The sequence below is a fragment of the Cyprinodon tularosa genome, unplaced genomic scaffold (assembly GCF_016077235.1).
Source record: "Cyprinodon tularosa strain WSP-4 unplaced genomic scaffold, ASM1607723v1 ctg58, whole genome shotgun sequence".
Lineage (NCBI taxonomy): Eukaryota > Metazoa > Chordata > Actinopteri > Cyprinodontiformes > Cyprinodontidae > Cyprinodon > Cyprinodon tularosa.
This window is the reverse complement of record NW_024039318.1, coordinates 1,252,049-1,275,570: the sequence shown is the minus strand read 5'-3', so window position 1 is coordinate 1,275,570 and position 23,522 is coordinate 1,252,049. Positions and strand designations below refer to the sequence as shown.

General features: G+C 38.9%; 1 protein-coding gene across 1 annotated transcript in view; it reads left to right on the top strand.

Annotated features, from left to right (window-relative positions):
• Positions 1–642: 642 nt before the first annotated feature.
• The window catches only part of map3k10 (mitogen-activated protein kinase kinase kinase 10), a 50,663-nt gene continuing 27,783 nt past the window's right edge, over positions 643–23,522 (top strand). Inside the window, exon 1 of the mRNA XM_038306375.1 lies at positions 643–2,129. Coding sequence (XP_038162303.1) covers positions 1,190–2,129 — 940 coding nt within the window. The 5' untranslated portion in view covers positions 643–1,189. The remainder of the gene's footprint in view (positions 2,130–23,522) is intronic.

Below are 23,522 nucleotides of genomic sequence, written 5' to 3'. Positions count from 1 at the left end.
GTATGACAGCCTCCGTCTCTGCTAAAGAAGACATTTAAACCCCCCCTCTTCCACCAGAGGCGAAGATGCAACAGCTCATCTAAAAGCAGCACCGTAAACGAGAAATGTTTGTATGCAGCTGCATCCAACAAAGAAGGATTTCTATTGAAACCTCGCAGGAGCAAAGGCGATTGAACCAGGCCGCTGCGCGCGCAAGGAGGTGGGTTAGTGGCGCACAGACTGCGCTGGATGCTGAACATGGTGCCAATCCGCTGCCCCGCAGCAGTCACTGAATACCTGCTGCCACTCAGCCCCCCCTCAGCTGTATTGAAATGAACGGGGGCCTCTTATATCTGGGAATCTCAACCGGCTACCGACTGGCCATGCGTGGATAGGATTTAGCCCCGGCTGGCTCATGGAGATATAGGGCGCATATATCGGCGGATATTTCCATGCACATTTATGGAGACGGCTGGCGGGGGAGGTGCATCGGCTGGATGAGAAATAATGTGAACCCCCCCTGCACAGAGGATTTTTGCTCGGCTCATGTACTTGGGTTATATTGGGGTTGTTTTTTGCAGACCAATAATTAATTTTCCGTGCTGAAATTAATCTGACAGTCAGCTGTGACTTCATTGTTGCCCCAGCAACTGGTAAAGCTTCCTCAGGGTAGACATTTAATTGTTTGGAATGAACCAAAAACAAAAGCCAAGAACAAGAAAATTTGTTCAAAGTAATAACTCACCTCATATTTTTTTTAATATGTTTTCTGAATCCCATGAAGGCAGTGATGCATTTCATTTGATTAATATTCACATCTTCTAATCGGAAATCACACTGCAGGCAATCATTTTTGATTTTTCAGAATCCCTTCTACTGACATTTTGTGCCACTTTGAAAAGACTCATCTGTTTATGCAAACAATCTGTTTTCTAGGAACTCCTGTCATGGATCTGCCTTGCTGAGTGTCATTGTTTGAACTGATGTTCATCGCCCCTGTGTGACCCTGCCTTTTTGGAATACATGTTACTTGCACGTTGTGTTGCAACTCAACTATTTGGGACAAATTCATTAGAGAGATACGGCCATGGGGGAGAGCCCCTGATCCGGATTCTTTTGGGTTGGTTGAGACCACTTTGTCTCAGTCCATGGGCCTTGTGTGGATTTTGTGCCTGAGTTGACACGGGGCCTGCCCAAAGCGTCCAACAGCATGATTCCATACGGAAGGGCGAAAAGCAAACCACCCCCCGTGTCCTGCACCAGCTGCGGGGACTGCTGCTCACCACCTCCCCCTTGTCTTATCCCCCCTGGGCCCCCGTCCTCGTCCACTACTACCTCCTCCTCTATGCCCTCAAGCATGACCCCTCCACCATCAATGTCCCCTGCCCCTTTCTTGCAGGTGGAGAATGGAACCAGTTGGAACTCTACGGTCTCATCCTCAGACTCTCTAGATTCCCATCCTGGGCATCCATGTGGGGCTAAAAACGCCAACCCTTACTGGACGGCAGTGTTTGATTACGAAGCCACAGCAGATGAGGAATTAACCTTGCGACGTGGGGACCTACTGGAGGTTCTCTCCAAAGACTCCAAGGTTTCTGGGGATGAGGGCTGGTGGACAGGGAAGATCCAGGACAAGGTGGGTATCTTTCCAAGTAACTATGTCACAAGAGGAGATGCTGCCAGTTATCAGCAGCTGAAGGTTGGAGGGCTGGTGGCAGTCAGAGTGAGCGAGTCTCCGTTGGAGATTGACTTCTCAGAACTGACCTTGGAGGAGGTGATAGGAGCTGGCGGATTTGGGAAGGTGTACAAAGGAGTTTGGCGAGGAGAGGAGGTAGCTGTAAAGGCTGCCAGACAGGATCCAGATGAGGATATTAGCGTCACAGCGGAAAGCGTACGGCAAGAGGCCAGGTTGTTTTGGTTTCTCCGTCACCCCAACATAATATCTCTTCGTGGGGTTTGCCTGAAGGAACCCAACCTCTGCTTGGTGATGGAGTACGCCAGAGGAGGGGCTTTAAATCGTGCATTGGCTGGGAAGAAGGTCCCCCCAAGAGTTTTGGTGAACTGGGCTGTGCAGATTGCTACAGGCATGGATTACCTGCACAACCAGGCGTTCGTACCAATCATCCACAGAGATCTCAAGTCCAGCAATAGTAAGTACTTTAGATTTTTATTCATACTCTGTACTGATGATGTACACTTTCATGAATTTATACGGCACATGCGATAATGATGTGTAGAAATTTGTCAAAACAATAAAATAGCAGTTTAAGGATTGTAACTTATTACGATTGTAAATATTTGTTAGACACTCTTAAGTCTTTGCCATTATTCCTTATCATGAAATTGAATTACTATTCTTAACTGTCAATAAGATTGTTTCAGCAGGTTTTAATCGTCCATTGCCTTAGAAAGGATACTGGCTGATGTTTGGTTCAGAGCAAGTCAAAGGTTGTGTGGAGTTGCACCTAAGAGGATTATTGTGTTGTTGATCTCAATAGGTAAAATCACACTAGTTGGTCTAATTGCTGTATAGATATGGCTATTAGAGCCTCATAACAAACCTTGTAGGAATACCATCCTTCCATCACAACTCATGTCAGGATTTAACCCAGCCGGTGCAAAGTATACCTTGGTTTCCCTTGGGGGGAACCACATTGGGGCCATAAAAGGACTCAGATTGGCACACCGAAATAAAAAAAAATGGATGAGTAAAAATGCTGTGATGATTTACTTTGTAGAGAATTTCTATGATAGGAACTACATCCAAATCTTTATCCTCATGTTTTTAGATAACCTTCTTAAAAAAGAGGGTCCGCTACCTGTTCATCATTGCATGAATCCATATTAAACTATGCAAATATGGTATGTTTTTTTTTTGTCCTGAGCATTCTATGATGCTTAGCCCTAAATGGAATCAACCAGGAGCTCATTGTTTGTCTCTCAGTACCTACTAAAACTCAGCACGCTTCCAGATAATCACTTTTTTATGCCATGTGATTGAACAACACTGCCTTTGTTATTTCACTGCAAACATGTAAACAGTGGGTCTCTCATAGGGGGAATGCAGCTAGATGGATGTGTATCCAAGATGTTTTTATTCATGCTGAAGGTTTACATCCATTTCAAAGCAATCATTGAACCCAGCATTATGATTGACACACACTATCAGACTTTTATCTAAGAAATGGATAGGACCTGTTGCAGCTCCCTGCAGTGCATCCAGAGTTCATCATGTTCAACACCCTGCTCACCATCTTATACTGGGATGACAACTCGAACTATTATTATTTATGGACAGAAAATTGCTTGATTTCACTCCTAGTATGAGCTAGTATAAAAAATCCCACACAGTATACTCAGGGTAAGCTCTATTTAGTGCTGCTTTCACTGGTAAATGGAAAAGGCAGGTTCGTTTGCTGATGTGTGGACAACTCTGCTTCGATTGTTAAACCATCAGCTTACCGCTGGTTAATGTTTTGGCCCTGTAATTTAGATTGACATTTGCCTCTGATTTCCGGTCACATCACTGCAAACATTTGGGCTACACTTTAATTATTTGCAATGTTTGACAACTTGTCTTACAAAATTTTATTTCCTCACTGTTCGAATCCAGGTCACATCGCAGAAGAGAAATCTGAAATATTTAAAACAATTTCTGCCATTTTTATTTTATTCCCATGAAGGAGAGAAAAAGGAAGAAAATAAAAAAACTAATAATCAAATTTGTTATTAAAAATCTGAGACCAGACCTACACAGTGTACTTATCGTAAACTCATGTAGGGAAGAAAGATATTTGCTGAAACCTAATACAAAACGTGATTTTATTATAAAATCTGAATTTTAGTTTATACTGTCAGCTCTTTGTACATACACATATTAAAAAGTATTAGAGATCGACCAATTCAGGTTTTTTAATGCTGATGCCAGTTATTATATTGGTTTAGAAAATCCCCGATATTTTATGGAGATTTATTTATTTATTTTCCTCAGGCCAATCTTCCTCCATTTACATGTTAGAAATTGACACTGTGGTAACAAATCTCAGACAGGTCTCAATCTAAACAAAAACAAACGTTTATTAACAAACCAAACAAAACACTAACAATGGATTGTAAATGGAGCGATTGGCCTTCAAGCACCACCCAATTTCGAGACATGGCTACTGAATGCATTAATTAATCAGCAAAAAAATGCAAGTTTTGGCGGATAACGCCAGAAAGAAAAAAACAAAAACAAAACGTAAATATCAACTAAAAATATCAGTCAGCGGATTTATAAATTCATCTATAAATGCTAAAATATCTTTGTAAATGTGATCTGTTGGCAGGGACTTCCCTTATAATATGTCTTTTTTAGCATTGTACATTGAGATTAAATAAATTGTAATTTTGCTATTGAATATATTTAACTGTAAATTTTTATTTTTGCATGGCAATCATGGTTTTACTTAAGATCTGAGTTGATGCCTATATATATTTTTTCAAGGTATATAGTGCATACATGGTAGTTTGTGTAAGTTTCCTACTCTGACAACAAATTAAGATCAAACCAAAGTGCATTAAAGAACATCTGGTTGTTGGATTTGTTTATGTATCTAAAGGAGGAACTTTCTGAGTTTTGATTCACGAGATGAACATGATTAAAACTGATAATTTTTATATTTAATTTGCTGATAGTGAAAGGTTGGCCAGTTTTGATCACTGGTCAACTGATTCAGTCTTAACTCTCTTTATTCAAGTTTTTAATGAGGTGCTTTTTCATTTTCTGATCATTTTCAGTTTTATGTACAATGCGTGTATATAGGTTGATACGAAATTGGTATAACAAAATTCGTTATTGAGTCTAAATATGATTAGAAATACAATTAAAAACAGAAAGTGTTTTTTTTAAATCATGGTTTGCATTGTGAAGGTATAGTACATAATTTTTATTTAGTTTTAACTGAATGAAATCCCCTACCTCTGTTTAATAAAAGGCTGGTCAGAACCGTTTTTTAACTGACCGTAGGTTTTTTTGTTTCCTCTTAATTGTTTTTTCAATAAAGATCAAAACAATCAACCCTTTGGATACAAAATATGGAACATATCTTCCATTGTGTCTACAGAGTTGAAAAATGCTTTAAAATTTTTTTTTACATGACATTAGGTCATCGGCTGAACTGAAGGAATAATCCATCTTTAAGAGAGGGATGATGATAAATGCAACTCTCCAGTCTTTAATGTAAATGTGTATGAAGCTTTTGTGGGGGGCAGTTTGGAACGGCAGCTGTTTCCAAACACTTAGACTGAGCATTTAGCACAGAACAGTAAATACTTTTACTTAGGCTATTTCTCGGGGTCGGCAGGTAATCCAATCCAATAGATTGGCTGATAAAGATTCTTGGGCTCAGGCAGTCAGAGGGTCAAATCCAGGTGATTCAAGATAGGTAGGGATGGGTGTGAAGCAGGAAGGGTCAAGGGAAAAAAATAGGATACTTACTGGTCAAAGTTCACTGAAGCTGAATAATGGCCTGAAAGTGTTACTACGTAGAGTTAAACTACAGTCCTACCCTGTGCAGGAGGAAGACCTGTCCTTATATGGCAGCTCATGCAGACCAAGGTGATGATGAACTGTTATGATGGTCACAGCTCCAAAGCAGGTGTGACAAGTTTGTTCTAAATTATTATTTTCTTACTGATAAGATGGTTAATAATTTCATTAGTAGGACTGATGACAACTTCCACAACCTATTAATTTTTAGTTTAATTAATAGTTAAACTATTAAAACTGCATGTTGAAGTTTTTGTATCCAAATAATGTAGTCGTTAAAATGTATTTGTGATTTTAAGAAAATGGAACCAGAGTTTATAACCTCAGAACTTTATCAACCTTTATTGTGTCACATTTACCATTGGAGAGACCAAATCATTACTTTCCAAGTCACAAGTTAATCCATAATATTTATAGTCAAGTCACACGTTAAAGCACTAGACAAGATTGGTAGATCTCAAGTCAAGTCACAAGTCTAGACAAACGAGTTCCAAGTCATATGTTTAATTTTAAGATTGTTACCAAGTATTTTATTTTTGGTATTATTATTATTGTTTTACTTTAAAAAGAGTGTCAAATCATTTTAAGTTAAGGCAATCAAGTCGAAGTCAAGTCACTTGTAATTTCTAATATTACCAACTCAAGTCCCAAGTCAAGGTTAAGTCTACCCTGCACAATTCAATAGAGGAACTAAATCTTTTTTAGAAGTAGAAACATTTAAAAAAAACAACAACACAGAAAATTCAAAAAAGCAGATTCCATAAATATGTGCATCCCTTTTGGACATACTTCATTTATTTTTTCCCCCCAGCATTCAGTCTTGTCAGTTACATCTTGTCAGCACTAACTTAAACCATTGGACCTTAAAAAAGCTCAAGTTCTAAGAGAGGATCTTTTTGACATTCATAGTGACATCTTTAGTTTGCACATAGTTTATAAAGTGTCATATGAATTTCAATGTATCAGAGTTTAACAATATATGCTAAAAGTGGATTTGTGCGCATTTGTCAAGAACTACACTAGGCTTGAGGGTTGGGGAGATCTTTTACACACAATGAACCCCTGTATTCACCCTATTTCTGGAGGAAAAGTAGTGAAGTAAAATAGACAATGCTACCTTTTAAAGACATATTTTAGATTGTGCTAAATTTCCCAAAACTCTGCAGGAAAATATCATGCTTTACATAAATCTAACAGAACTTCTGAAAGGAAACATCCCCAAAGATGAACCATATCCACAGTAAAAAATGGTTCTTGCAGCGACCCTGGGTAACTTTTCCTCCAATTAATCTAAAATATGCCTAAAAGTGGATAGAATCTCAGACATCTCTATATAAGAGAAGGGAATCATTGTTTAACCAGATTATTATTGTTTCAGTGTTTTTCTTCTAACATATTTTTATGTGATTTGTAGAGTTTCAAAGTTACATTAAAGTAAAAAAAAAGTGTCTCTAAATGATTTATTATGCGGCCATTCTTATCACAACACCCTGACATCTTTCACAGGGGTGTGGACAGTTTTGAAAGCCACCATATTTGCCTTACAGGTGTTTGATTTGTAGCTGCAGCTATGGTAGACCAGGCAGTCTTGTGGGAGATCATCTTAAGCAAACAAGAAATGACTTATAGATATGCAGCCATTAAGCTTTCCTACCTAATCCTCCAATGTTAGTTTTAGAAAAGTGATTTTCGTCCTTGTGTTATCTAATGTGTTTTTGAAATACTGACTGCAGACTGCAGGTAGAAACTTCAACTGAACCTCCACCTAAATCCTGGAGAACTGGTGCCTCTCTGCCATCTTTTCCCTGTCATCTCTCTCTGCGCCTCCTCTTGCTCTCTGTCACCATCCTCCTCTTTCCTCCCCTCCTCAAGGAGTGCAGATCTGCTCTGCAACTCGCCGCGCTATTTTTGGTGCTTTGTGCTACTTGCTGTTTAAAGACACAGTTACAGTTGTTGGTGCACAAAAAGAAAGTTGATACGCAATGAGAATCCAAGTGTATGTTTCTGGGTTTATGTGCAATCTTGGCAGGGTGTTTGTTCGGCTGGAGTGACATAAGTGCAAATAGAGGTAGACTGGGAAAGATGCTGACTAAAGGCGTCTCATGTGGTGAGACTTTTCATGACGTCGGAGCCTCTAGAGGCTTAGCTGGTCTTAAACCTACCCTTCTTCCATTTTATTTATTGAACTCCCTCTCTTTTGTTCTTTAACACTAAAAATTCATAGTAATACTTGTATTGGACAGTAGAGCCATGGCAACATCACCATAGCTCTGCCTTTCCATGGTGACACAAGTGCTGCTTTTCGTGTCACTGAGTCATGCCGCTGCTAACCGCCGTCGGCTGCTGTGTAAAACACAATTCCTCAAAGTTAAATTGTTCCTTGTGTGTAAATAGCTGCCGAATAAATGCAGGAATGTCACAGGTAGGAATTGAATTCCCCTTGAATGATGGATAAGCCATAAAATACAATTTGAACCATAATGTCCTGACTCACACGCACACTGAATAGTGTTTTCGTTGGTAATGCCCAGAAGGTGAAAGCATGGGAAGACAAGAGAGCCAATAGGTGAAAAGATTGATAGAATACCTGCATGGAATAGATCGGGTTATGGGGAGAAAACAAGCTTTTGAGAACAGAATGATGGGAAAGAACAGGAGAAGGAGAGTGTGGGGGATAAACAGTGGGTACGTCTAAGTTTAGGGTTACAGCTCAGCGCATTGTTCAGGTGCGCCGGTCTCAGGTGTCCCCTTCAAACAGCTAACGACTTGGCATCAGTGCAGTTATGGAGCAGCTAAGGGCCCCCCAAGCTTCTCTGTCTCCTATCAGCTGGCTGCTCTGCTCAGTACTTCATGTCTTTGAAGCTTTCTTAAACTCTCACAACAAAGAACTCTTATTTTCAGCTCAGTTCAGTGCTTTCTTCTAAATTTATCCCATCTCACTTCACATGTCTTAGCCCTGTCTGGTAATATTTGTGCGTTTTTGCTCTGCAGAGCACTTCCAACAGTACAGCTCATGGCGGCGGCTGAACGTCTGACTGTGTAACGGATATAATCTGATTACCGTGACTGTTTTGGAGTGATGTCACAGCATCTTTGTGGGATGGCAGGTCATGGGCCGTGAATCCTGCTTTACCTGTCACTGTGATCTTGAAACAGCCTTTCGTTTCTCTAAACACAGGGTTTCACTCTGTTTAAATTGCAAAAGGACAATTGTTATATGTATGAAAATACATCTATATTGACAGAAATCATTTGAACAAATATCTATCACAAGGTAAAAAAAAAATAATTCAAAATAAAAAAAATATTAATTTTTAGGACTCGGGACACAAAATAATTACGTCACCATGGGGTTGTTTTATTATGTTATAAAAAACCTTTTTCAGGTAGAAAATTCTACCAGTTGTTTATGACATGTCAGTGCTTCCCATCACAACAATATAGACCTTAAAAAATATACAGAGAACAGAGAAAGTATGCAAAATATCATGTCAATACCTGGATGAGGTAATATTTATAAAGAAATGTGTCACCAGTAACAGGAGATGCGTCTAAAAATAGCTTAAGATTTGCCTTTATGAAAAACACACACAAATGTGTTAAAGTATTTTTACTCCTTGAGCTTTTACAGATTATGTCATGTTGCCACCAGGAACTCGGATGATTTTATTTTTTTTTATAGATCAAGGAAAGAGATATGCATAATAGGGAATAATAGGTTTTCAGTTAACTTGTGTGGTACAGTATGAACTCATATCTATTCTCTTTCATTCTGATACCTCAAAGAAAAAAATCCTGAAATTTGTAAGCACTGCTTGTAGTTTGGCACAAGCCATGTAGAGGAAACAGTAAACATGTAGATCTGGTGTGGTGAGACTGAACTGGAACCTCTTGGCCTGAATGCAATATTTGGAGTAGCAAATTACCTTGTGAGGCCACTCACATGCATCACATGTGGGATCATCATACTTGCAAGGATAATCTTAATGAGTAGAAGGAAGCAAGCTAAGGAGAGTTGGTGAGAAAGTTGATGAAGAAAAATAAGAGAACTGGGGGAAGTTGTTCAAAAGTAAAAAGTGGGAGATATACCAACATGAAGGGTCATCTTCCAGCATCGCAACAGCTACAAACATGTTGCCAGATTTACTTGGGATCATTTAATTTACATTTTGTATGTGCTGAAGTAGCCTAGTCAAAGTCCAGATGTACATACAATTTAGATTACAGAGGAAGACACAAATACCTGTGTTCAAAGCTGTTTTTCCAGTTTGACCGAGTTTAAGTCAATTTTTGAAAGAACAATATTTAAGTCACTAGATGTGCAAAGCTTGGAGACATAATCCAAAATTGCAGTGAAGGGTAATGTTATAAAATGCTTATTTTTAGGGGAGGAACTTTAATGCATATATAAGGCATGATGTTCAGATATAATTGGTAAGAATTTATCTCCTACAGTACTTGCTGGATATAGATAAGATCTTCAAACGCTATACTAAGGTTGTGCTTGGGTTTTGTGCAAGGTGTTGTTGTAACTGTTTGTATGGATCGATGGTCGATATGTTTTCTAGACTTTTTTATACAGAATCAGAGTTACTGCTAACCTAAACTCAAATGTAACACCTGGTGTCCCACAGTTGGTATCAGCGTTTCACTGAGCAGCACTGTTGTTGTTTTTGTCGTTTGAGTCTGTTTACTTTTGTACCAAAGCAAATGACGACTTTTGAGTATGTTCAGTGTCATGGAAATTTTTAACATCTGCAGTTTCACACCCACTGTTTGAGTTGTTCAAAGGCTCTACAACAAACATGTCTGCGGACCTTGAATGGTTTTATGCCACAATCTCTGATTTGCAGGAATGGTTATCTCCACTGTTAGACTCTACATGAAAAAAGCCTAAAAATAAATGAGTCTGTTATCACAGAAACATGATCCTTTACAGAAATATTTATAGAAGCTTTTATTAGAGTAGGACTGAAACAATTAATTGGATTAATTGTGATTAATTGATAACTAAACTAATTGTCAGCTAATTTAGCAATCGATTATTCATTAACTGGAGTATAGAGACTCTGAAACACGCCTTTAGCTGATACACGTTTTGTCTGTGAATATGCTCTATCCAGAAGTCCTCATGTGGAAAAGTTTTAGTTTTACCTGCTTTAATTTTTTAAATAAAACCTCTTTAAGGGACCTTTTGATATCCGATTATTAATGGTTTAATTGAAAAAAATAATTAACAGATTCATCAGTTAGCAAAATATTTGTTAGTTACAGCCATATGTTTGAATAAATGCTTTTAAAGATTAATAAATGGTTGTTGTAAAATCAGTGGGATAATTTCCTGTGTGGCCTCAAAAAATTCCAACAGAATGATTATAAATAAAGTTTTTCAAATCACAATGTATTACACATAAATTTTTCTACTATTCAATATTTTAGCTTGTCCTTTGGTATTAGTATGACAAAGGCCTGTTCCTTTTATCCACTCCCATGTGGGATAGAACAGAGAACCTGCCATTCAAGTGAAGCAGATGTGTGCAGATCTTCAAAGGTTTGAACATATTGACTTGACCATACAAGGAGTTAAACCAGTCATTAAAACATTTACAACATCTTGGCAGTGAGGCAGTTTTTATTTTGCCACCCTTAACAGTCCGAAGGACAGTAAGGTGAGAAAACCCAATCTCCAAAGCTCTCAGTTGTAGGAAATACTAGCATTATTTAGCACTATTTAAAGAAAAACCTTTTATTTCCATTACACTGTAACAAGTAGAGCAGTGGGCTGTCACCGTGGGGTGCCCAGGGAGCAGTGTGGGGTTAAGGGTCTTGCTCAGGGACCCAGTGCCAGTGGGACTTGAACTCAGCACTTCTGAGACCCATCCACAATGCTCAGTAACACTTTTTTGTTGGACCCACTTATTATAAATGTAAAATAGATAAATATAAATTGTTGAGTTTGAGTTTTCTGAACCCTGATGGGACTTAACATCTAAGTCATAGGTCTTCAACAGGGGGTCCCCGACCCCTAGGGGGTCCACAGAGGAACTGCATGGGGGTCACGAAAGTGTTGGTTGATTAGACTTTTTTTTATATTCCCCCCTGCAAAGTATTGTATCAGAAAAGCTTGATAAAAACGGTAAAAAAAGGGTGATTGAAACACTTTTTGCAGATCAGCTCTGACGTAGTGAACATTTACCTCACATGACTGATCAACTGTTTCCGCTGTCGACGTCTTCCCCGATGTTCCTATAATGCACACAGGCATGGCTGGAAATAGCATTGCCATCAGTAGCTGAAATGTAAAGGCATAGGAGAGGATGTTCTTGTTCCTGGTGGATCATCAAAATAACTGGTCATCCTAATTGTAAGTCATTCTCGCGTTTACGTAAGGGTGTCTGCAAGCTCCTCCCTAGTTATCTTTTTCTGCACATGCGCACTTTCAGGTGTATATGTGTGGCCAGCTGCTGTTTTAGACAGTCATTGAAGCTCGCCTTTCTCACCACGGTTCTTTGAAAATTAATAATAATTAATAATAGACATTTTCACTTACCAGTGGTGAGGCTAACGGCGCGGAAATATTGCAAATGTTCTTTTGGAAAGTAAACTTGTATAAGCGATCCAAACAGCAACTTTTAAACAGAGCGTGCACGAGGAGAAATGGGCTTATGCATGCTCTCACACACTTTTAATGGGCGGCCCCTCTTAGGAGCGGATACAGGGTTGTGCATGTACATTTTTTTTTTTTCAAAAGTGAAGTCTTTTAAAAAATTAGGGAAAATCTTCCCCTATACCTTTAACGTAAGAACAACATGCCTGATACATAACAGCAAATTCATTAAAACTTTCATCCATTACTGATCTGTGGTCTGGGCTAGATTCCAGTCTCTACTGCGCATTTAATATTGCCATGCATGCCGACGTTTTGTAGATGTATGACAACAATAACCTTTGCATCGCTTGACTAATTCACTTCAATCCAAATTGAAACACTGCCAACTCAAATGCCCTTTTTTTCAAACCTTTATAAGTTTGCTTAAAATCCCTGTTTTCATTTTAAAGAAAACACTGCTTTAAATGAAGATGTGAAAACGTACCTCTTGCCTGTTTGAAAGTATTGCACAGAATCTGTAATGCTGTGTCTAATTTTGTAAACTATTTGTTCTAGAGGAAATTGCGAAAAGACTAAATAAAACATGCAGAAGTACTGAGTAGGAAAGCAAAGATAAAAGGACAACCTGGGATCGACTCATACTCGTAACTGCTGTATCGGAGCTGGTTACACACGCTGAATATGCAGATATACTAATATTGGCCCCACGTTTACTTATGGTGGGTTTGCCTCAAGCCTGATGTTGTTGCAACAAGTGAGTTTGTATAAGTGGCCCTTTTCATGGGACTCCTGTGATGGGCAGGCAAATACCGTAAACAAACTATATAAAGACAGAGGCCAGTTGACATTACCTACTGTTTTGACCACTCTAGCTTCAAATGGAGGCAGTGTTTACACAGCTAACAATCATCCGAATGGGCCGAGCTTGGAGTCTCCCAGCTGCCCTGTTAAGAATGCTCGTATTTTCATTAAAAACAAGATTGGATAAATGAATTTCCATTAGTGTTTGTCTTTTTTCATAGTTGATGTATATGAGCATAGCTACAGCAACACCATCAAAGGTCCTGAACACAAATACTGTAATAGATACTTAACAGATTAGCAGGCTAAGATATGGTGTGTGTTTGCTGTCAGGGAAAATCTGACTGTGTGTGAGAACGTGAGAGTGAGTCTGTTGGGGAAAGGATTAAAGCGGTGGCCAATGCCGGCTGCTAATCCCACACAGAGACAGAGCGGAGGCCGAGACTGTTGCTAACTGGGCTGGACACTGGGAATGCTGTTATCACACCATCTTTGACCCTGGGGGTGGAAGGGCTTGGAGAGCATAGATATAAAGAAGTACGTTGATTTGTCATTTTCAAATCTGAAATTGTTATTGAACACTTTAAACAGACTAGACTATAAAAATTTAACTGCCTTTTTATTATATTTTTCAGAAAAAATCTTGTAAAATGTATTGTATTGCATAAAAGCAACTTAAAATCAAACAGACTTTGAAATGAATCCTAATATTTAATAGAAAATTTTATTTGAGATACCTAAAAGAGAACAATATGATTTAATTGGTGAGTTTCCATTGATTTTCTAAAGCACAGCTAATTGTATTTTTTGGAATCTTATCTTATACAGTATTTAAAACTAGTTTTTTTGTATAATATTAACCCAAAGAGACATGTATATGCATATCTAAGTGCTCCAAAAAAAGTAAACTGAATTTAAAAATTTATTCTTTTTTTTTTCATTTTTTTTATTTCATTTTGTTATACAAGAAAAGCATTAGCTTCATTCTAACTCTGGAATCTATGAGTGTATTTATGACGTGCTGGCTCCGATTTAAACTTATACGTTCAAGTTTTGTTTGTCTGTTTTTCAGTCAGGCATTTTGATCCTAAACAACATAACAGAGAATATAATTACATTATTTCTGTATACCGACAGGTATCATAGGACAAAATTATAAAAGTTGACAGTACTGGATGTTTTATATTAGCAGTCAGCAGTGTTAGCTCATTACTACTTGAGTGTCAGTAGCCTCTTTCCTTTCTGACCCCATGTTGGCAAGCTGTTGACACCATCACGCAGAAGGAAAGTAAACAATGTAGAGTAACATATAAGGAAGCCATGGTGTAGTCAGTGTGCTTTAATGATTCGCTCTTTTATATTTTCGAATCGTCTCTCCAGTGCTGCTCCATGTTTATTGAATGTAAACAAAGTTATTTCAGCTTGTTAGATCAGATGCTACTGGTGAGATGTGTTGACATCCATATGTTGCGTTCAGTGGTGTCGGCTCTGGTGTTCGCACCTAATGCCGATCAGAGCTGAGGCAACTTTAACGCAGGTCGTGTGACCTGGGTAGACACTGATCAGTGAGCTGTTCCCACTGCCACTAAAAGCCGATTGTTCCCGGGTTTGAACTGGTTTTTTGGCCAGTGGGAAGGGGGTCAGAGTGAGATCCATTTTGATCGTCTAAGATTTTTTTGAACATACAAGGAAGAGAATTGTAGTTTCAGATGCTAAGAGCACATACATGAAGTTTGAATTGTACAATAAAGGATTAAAGGAACAGTATCTTCTTGAAGATTATTTAAAGCAGTTTTATATAAAGAAAAAAAGAAGAGGCAGGTTGGGATAATGCAAGTATACTTATTTTGTTTCCCAGCTAATGAGCTGACCCCTCAGCTATGAAATGTTTTTGTTTTTATCAGAGACATATGTTGGGGAAACAGCATGTAGGTACAAACACCTGTAGGTAAGAGTCGAAGATGTGGGGGGGCTGCAGTGATGTTATCGGCCCTATTCCTGAAGCTAGATCGTACGTCACGGATGGAGGGAAGGTCAGCCTTGATAATTCTCATGGCAGACCTATTAGGGTGTTGCAGGGTGGACCAAGCCTCCTTTTTTAATGAGCCAAAGCACATAGTGATAAAGACACAGGGCAGACTGATTGACAGCAGTACAAAAAATTATCTGCAGCTCCTATGGAAGGTTTTACTTCTTGAGTAACTACAGGAAGTACAACATCTACTGAGCCTTCATCAGAACAGTATTTGTGTGTGAGGACCAGTGGATTAGTGGATCCACCTCCTGACATCTCCATATAGTCTGTATGCAGGATAAAAAATTAGATTTGATCTTTTAAGACGTTAGCATCTTATATTTGCAGTCTTTGTGATTTACTTAAACAATGTATTCCATAACCTACCACAGACATTTTCCATTGGCTTTTCACAGAGCAGGGAACATAACTACCCTTATTGTTCATTTCAGTTACAATTCAGAAGGTTTTGATTTGGTAATTAAGCCAACATTAAAGAAAAATTGATATCTCTGGTTAAAAAATTTAATTACAGCACATATTAGGAGAAATCTGTACCACTGCTTCTGGAAAAAAAAAATGTTGTGGACCATTACACATTGTTAATTAAAACACCAGCCCTTTTCTATGTTTATTTCTACCCTGCTAAAGGATGGTGCTTTACCAGGTTACTATGTGTGGTATGGCGTCCGGATTCTGCCAAAAGTCCAAACACGCAATAAAAACTCCTATTAGCCTGAAGTTACTATGCTTGTAAAAAACAGACTACAGCCTCAAGAGGCGGGATTTCTTTAATAGTAGCCAATCATAGGTGGGTTGGTTTGTCCGGTGGGTAATGCCTTTAAAGTTGCCATGAGCGCATAGAAACAGGTCCACAAGCAAGGACGAGGGAGGCTGCACCCGTACAAATCGAAACGTGCATGCACAGAAAAGGGACAAATGTGTAAAATTTTGGGGCCGCATGTGACTCCATTTGCGCCTGTAACATTTTAAAGAAGTGTATGAGGGGTAGGTTATGAGAGCCTGTATGAAGTAAAGCTGCCTGAAGGAGTATTTATTGCATGTGTGGACTTCTGGCAGAATATTGACGCCATAGTGTGGCCCAGTTAAAGGGTAAATGTGAGAGACTTTAGTTACCTTTTGAAGTACTAAGAGGTATAAAAATGATTGGCTAGTAAAGATAGCTGAAATGCTGTGGAAATGCCAATGGTGGTTCATGTTTGGAGCATGGATGCTGGACTTTGTATTTGTGGTGGTTATGCAGCAGGACATACTGTACTGAGCTCAACTTCTGCCATCACACATGTATGAACAGATACACAAATGCTGCCTCCGCAGCAACAACGAAGCCATTCTCACAAGAAAGACAGAGAGAGAGCAGGACTCACAATGGCAGGAGTCACTGTAAGGGAGCAGAAAGGGGCGGTGAAGAATGGGAGATGGATGCAGTGAGGGGTGACTGTAGGCTGTGAATGACTGAGTGTAGAGATGGATGGAGGCAAGGCCAGTTGGAGAGAGGAGCAGAACAGAAAATGAGGGGTTGTAGAAAAAAAAAACCCTTAAGGCTGAGAAGGGAAACAGGCCAGAAGAGGAGGGAGGGACAAATGCTGGAAAAGATGAGAGTGTAGGCTGAGTTAGGAGAGGAGGTCAAACCATTATTCTTTATAATAGGGAGACCGCTACAGATTAAGGCCAACATTCTCAACATGCTGCAGGCTGCAGTCTCTATTTACATCTCCATCTTTCTGTACTGTAGTCCTCTTTATACTCATTCACGATGAACACATAATGTAGGGATTGCATGGCTAACGAAGAGGAATTTATGCATGTTTGGTGCTAGATAGTGATTCACCTACTGAAAATCCTTAGGAATTTTGGTGGCATTTTTCCCCTAATTTTTTTTTTGCAATTCTCATTATGTGCCAACAATTGCATGTTTGGGATCTAAAGCCACTCTAATTAATCTATTAGAAATTTTAACCTATAATTAATCAGCTTTATTACATTTAAAGTCTCAGAAAATACTGTACCATTCTTTACTCAGAATAATAAACTAAACATGGCAATTTAATTAACTAGAGTAAGGCTCAACATTATTTATATCCCTGGAAAATTTGAAAAATAATTATTTTCATTTACTAATTAGTCTATTATTTGAAATAAGGCATGCATCGCTCAAAATGTTAAATGAGTACCAATTTTTTAAATGACTTATGAGTTTTGATTTATATATCCTGTTAAAAGCACATGTCAAACCTTCTCTATGATTATTTGAAAAATCTTTGTAACAACATTTTTGTTGTATTTTAGTATTTACCAAATCACTAACATATTTCAAAGGAATGAAAAAAAGTTATTTTTGTGAAATGTAAACGTCTCGGATATGTTTCTCACTTTGCTCCATAATTATAATGTGATCTACATTATTCTGTTGATTCTCTTACAGCTTATCCACAGATATGTATTTTTCTTAATATTAATTTGAAGAGTTTTATCCTTTCTAGAGTTGTTTCAATTTTAATTAAGAACCAACACAGAGTTAATTGGGCTTAAAAATGCTTTGAAAACACTGCATCTTAATCATTTATTTCTAGAGAACTATCTTGACTTGGCAGATGCAGCAACAAAAATCTTCTGTAACCCCACGTCTGGTTCTGTTTAAAGGTATACCTGTACTTTCTACTGAGAGGGAACGCCTAATAAACGTGTACGAGAACATGCACGAGCCCGTTTCTCCTCGCGCATGCTGTGTTTAAAAGTTGCTGTTCTCATAGCTCATGTAAGGTTACTTTGCCCGAACGTCCCCTCTAAAGGGCTGGTTATATTCTCGCAGCAGTCTGTCGCAGTGAGCATGTTGCAGGTATGATGCAGACATTTTTGATTTATACTCAATATTGAAGCGTGGTCTGCGCTATGTTTATTTCAAGCCACAACACAAAAGGGGAAAATCACAATCTAGCTGTGGGTCTAGATACGGCAGAGGCAGTGAGGAAGTGGGTTAATGTTTCTCCATTAACAAAACATTGGAGGAAAAGCTTAACTTGGGATACATGTGGAAGAATTATGCCGCTTTTTGTGACTTATATAGCAAGAAAACATTACCCCCCCCCCCCCCCCCCCCCCCCCCCCCCACACACACACATATTGCTATTGTCTAATGTAAGAATGGCCTTCATGTTTTTTTTAATAACCAAATAAAAACAGATTTGCAGGATCGATGTCTTGTCTAAAGTTTTTTTTTACAGATCAACAAAAGTAGAACAGAACAGAAACAAGTCTTTTCGCTTCCATGTTAAAAATTTGAAAATGTGAAGTTTTTGTGTTGTTTTGTCCAGGAAGGTCCAATATTTGTTTTCTGTTTTTTATTTGTATTGCCATGAATGGTTTCAGTAACAAGACCAGTTAAACAGAAAGTAATTTATTTTTGTTAAACGTTGTAACGAGTGTTTTTCTAAAATTTAGAATGAACGTCTTCTATGAGCTGTTTTAAAACTTCCAATATTCACTATAAACCTTGATTTAAACAAAAGTCGCACCGGTTTTGTAAAACATACCAGCTTCTTTTGGAAATGCAGATGTGTCTCCAGATCTTAAAGGAATAGTACACCCAAAACATGATTAGCCTTCATTTTCTACTCACCCCCATGCTGAACAACACTCTGGAGTACTTTTTTGATATCTCAAATGCATCTGGAGATCTGGGAGGCTTCTTGCTGTCTGCTGACATTCAAATAATGGAGGTCTATGGTGACCGAGACAGAAAGGTCCATAAAAGTCCACAAAAAATGTGTCAATATTCCTCCATACTGCTCGTCCAATGTATTCCAAGTGTCCTGAGTGGGTAGCATCCAGAATTTACTCGAAACGAAGTCATTTAGAATGTTTTTAGAGCATAAACAGTAGTGTATAGGACTTCCTGAAAGCGCGCGCCTGCGTGTTCACGACGCTACGGAAGCCGGCAGACCAACCAGATGAAAGTGTGCATTCAGCGCCTGCTCTGCCGATAATGCAAGCGTAGAAGAAGAAATGTGCTGTTTACCTGTGCAAAGAAAGAAACAACGAAAGAAAAATGTATGAGGACTTCAGTGTTGAGGAAGAGCATGAGTTCTTTGCCGAGCTGAATGCGCACTTTCATCTGGTTTGGTCTGCCGCAGTTTCCGTAGCGCCGTGAACACGCTTTCAGGAAGTCCTATACACTACTGTTTATGCTCTAAAAACATTCTAAATTACTTTGTTTCGAGTAAATTCTGGATGCTACCCACTCAGGACACTTGGAATACATTGGACGAGCAGTATGGAGGAATATTGACATGTTTTTTGTGGACTTTTATGGACCTTTCTGTCTCGGGCACCATGGACCTCCATTATTTGAATGTCAGCAGACAGCAAGAAGCCTCCCAGATCTCCAGATGCATTTGAGATATCAAAAAAGTACTCCAGAGTGTTGTTCAGCATGGGGGTGAGTAGAAAATGAAGGCTAATCATGTTTTGGGTGTACTATTCCTTTAATGTTATCACAGACCTTTAGAGGAAGCGGTTCTGCTTAATGATTTAAGGCACCTTGAATAATGAACCATTGAGGCCAGCCAATACAGAACATAAATGTGGGTTATCTCTTTATCATGGATTCGATAAGTTTGTGCTAAAGGAATTTGTCGAGGAGTGTCAGAAGTATTTATTGCTGGTTCACATTTATTGACCATGTTTGATCACAAACATTATGAGGCCTTTCTTGTCGTGATAAAATGGTTTATTACAGTTCAGATTGTCAGATGGACTTTGAACCGTGTTTGTCGCCTTGCTGCCAATAGGTTAGTTTTCCTGCTTTGTATCATCCATGAGTGAGAGAGAAATCTAACCAGACAGTGACACCAGCCGGAGACCCAATGGCTGCTTTATTACAGATAAATACACACAGACATGCACCTACGGTATGGTCCCCATCTGTCAATAGTGAATCGATTTGAACCCAGTAAACAGTGGAAATGCTCTGCTCTCCTGATTGGACATGTTTAGATAAGTGACACAGTTATACTGTATAGTGTTGTATAAATTTTACATGCAGCTCTACCCTAAAATAATCCCCAAACATCCAAGATGACAACCTGCGGTGCCTCTACAGCATGTAAACATTGCATTACATAACCCTGGCAACTTTGCATGCACAGGCTGACATCTTATCATTTTTTTTCCTCTCTAAAAACTGTTTGCAAAGTAGGTCTGAAAGAGCATTCTCCGCTCTGAGTCAGCAGACAGGTGAGACGTATTGAAGCGAACAGAGGCGGTGGGTTTCCTCGCTGTTGTTTGACTGTTTCAAAGGTTATTTGCTATAAAACATCAAAAGAGCAACTGGAGCAGAAAGTACACCAAGAGAGGCCACACGTTTATCTCTCTCTTGTGTATGTTGACGTTTAATTTTAGAGTTCTGCAGCAAAATTTTACAAAACTGCTCCCACATAAACTCTACATGACTGTATTTTATTTTTTATGGACATGTCATGATGGGAGCAGCAGCGCATCATGGCCTGCTGCCGGTTTGCCGGCCGTTGACTCTGCAGTTAGAGGGTCATTGTTGTTTGCCAGCAGCAGCAGCAGTAGCCTCGCACACACAGAGTGAGAGCCAAGCAGAGAGAGCAGTGGGTGTCCCCCAGAGCCCTTTGGTCATCACCCACTTCCATAATATGAAGGGCAGTGTTAGTTTATTGGTATAAGAGTCAGGCCAGTAACTAAAAAGAGTTTACTTTGAGCTTTTTTAATAATTGTAATCGTGTTGTAGAGTTGATATAAATAATCAGGCATAACATGGTAGCAATTGGCATATGATATGGCTGTTGGGAAACATTTTATCCTCAGAGTTGATGTATTAGAAGCAGCTAAATGGAAAAACACAAGTACTTGAGCACATTTCACAAAGGGTAATTGAGTCATATCTGGAGCCTGATAGGGTTAGTGGTTATTTGATCGAGTGGATTAGCGAATCCACTCAGGACACTGCATTTACTGATAGCTTCAGCCTGTTTCTTTCCTCTGTGTCCTGCTGCAGAACAAACGTGCTTCAGGAGTGGTTTAAGAGCTTGAGCTAAAGGTGTTGACTTGGTTTGTGATCTAAATCCAATCCATCAATCATAGAATCAAACACCTGGAGACCCAGACTCACCACTTACCAGACTCAAAAGAACTGCTACCTACATCTTGGTTAGGAGAAGAGGTTTATAATTAATCCTTTATGGCGTTGGCCCACTGCTCTTTGCATATGTGTTTATGTTCAACTACATTGTTCCCTGTTTAAGGGTGCAGCACAGAATCTATCCGATATAAGTCTGGACTTTGACTTGGCCATTTTGATAACCTTGGCTTTTAAACTGGATCATTATGGTGGATTTGCTGTTAGATCACCATCTTCCTGCATAGCCCATATGAGGCTGAAGTAGTAAAGCTGCTCTAGACCATCTCAGCATCCTCCTCACGCTTGACTCTGGATGATGTTCTGAGTTAGTTTTACACCTGATGTAATGAAAAGCACAACTTATTAAAAGTTACCGTTTAGTCTTGTGGCTAGAGGTTTGGTATTTCTAATTGTTAATAGGCTTAAATCATAATCAACTTTTTAAAGCTTTTGATTACATTAAAGTGATATTTCTTTATCCGACACAAAGTGCAAAAAGGTGTATTCTACTTGATTCTTAGATTTCTGAGTACGGTAATCATTAATTTCACTGATCAGTGATGTGATAGAAAGCGCCGTCGTTCTGCATAAAATTGAGACAAAGTAACTTTTTAGCACCTAATCTGCACTATGACAACTTTTTTTTTTCTAGCTAATGTCTAACTCATGAAATGTAGTAAATATAGAATATAATAAGTGCTTGAAGTTTAAACTGTTAGGCCATCAAAGTAAAGCATCATTTGTATGATATTAAAAAAACAATAAGAAAGAGCAGTTAAGTAAAAAACAAGAAGAAAGATAGAATTTGAGAATAGTAAAAAGAGCTGAGGACTCTCCCTGAATTCCCACATTTTTAGAAACCTCTCTTATATTCACTTATACACTCAGAGGAGTAGCCGAAAAAAAAAAAAAAAGAAAAGCCGGTTCATTTAACACAACCACCTCAACTGAAAGAGAGCCTGCCTCTTTAGCTGCATTTGTGCAGAGACAAAGTCGCTGGCTTCAGGGGGAAACCGTGCTGCTCACCCGCTCAGGATTAGAGCCCCTGTGGCCTGTAGTAGTCCAAGTGGAGCCAAGCCAAGGTATCAATGACATGCTAACATACTAAACTACAACTGCAGTACTAAAGCACAGAGAAATATTGAAAGTACTTAAGGGATTTGATGCACATATTTACCTCATTATCCTTAAAACCCAAATTAAGCATTTGTTTTAAGAAATGTGCATTCATTGTGGACATTTTTTGAAATCCAGTCTGCACTTATGCTGCTTTAATGACTTTTTTTTTTTTTTTGCATTTATAGTGCGAGTATGTGAATGATGTGAAAATGTTAAGAGCTGAAGAAATGACACTAAGACATGCTGCGTGTCCTGCAATGAAAGAAACCAAAGCGGTCCACCTTGTCATCTCTCTTTACTTCAAGATGCTTGTATCTGTTCATCCGTGCATCTTATCTTTCTTTCAGTGATGGCTTCTTTTCTTATCTCTATCTCTCCTCTCGTTTGTAGCTTGCCTGTCTTTTTGTTCCTACTGCCTCGCTGTGGTTCAGTTTTTGCAAATTTTTCCTAATATTTCGTCTTTTGCCTCTTACATTGAAGCTATCCCCATCCTCCATTCTTCCTCTCCTACCATCACTGTGCTGCTTCTTCATCCTTTCATCTTTGCAGTCTTCATCTATCTCTAAGTTACTCTTTGTTTTTATAACCACTGCTCAGTCAAGCTTAGGCAACATCTCCTCTTCCATTTCTCCTACTTGGGGTGCTGTAATTGTATTCAGGCTGGCAACAGCTGCAACAGCAGACAGTCAGACAGGAAGGGAGGAGATGATGATGATGATAATGGAGGGAAGAATAGAGACAGTCTTAAGGAGAGATCTTATAGAAGCTAGTTCTTCCTCTTCTTCTTTTTTTTTTTTTTTTGTTCCGGCTGGGTTTTGATTTTTACCAAACAGAGACCAGATGGCAAGGCCTCCTCAGCATCCCTCAGGTCTTTGTTGATCCACATAGGCCTCCTGTCAGGCCTTTTAAAATGCTGTATACACTAATGTACCGAGACGGACCACAAGAACCAGGATTAAGATGCTTTACAGCTTCAAACATCCGCTTTTGATTGTGCAGAAGCAGAAGAGGTAGAGGATATAGTTTAGGAGGGTAACAGAAGAAGCTTCTCTTCCGGGTTAGCACTTCTTAAACAGCTTGTGTTTGAAATATCCCTTTCCCACTGTGCTGAAATGGGAAAAAGGCTTAAGAAGATGGTCTGGCTGAAAATAATGATTCTTTTTTCTCTCTACATCCTAAAACATTGTGACATCTTAAGGCATAAATGCTTGCTATACTGAGTATCAGTGGAATCTCGGCTCCAAAGGGAACAGAAGTCCACATAAATGATTTAATTAAGCTTGATATATGACATTTTGAACAA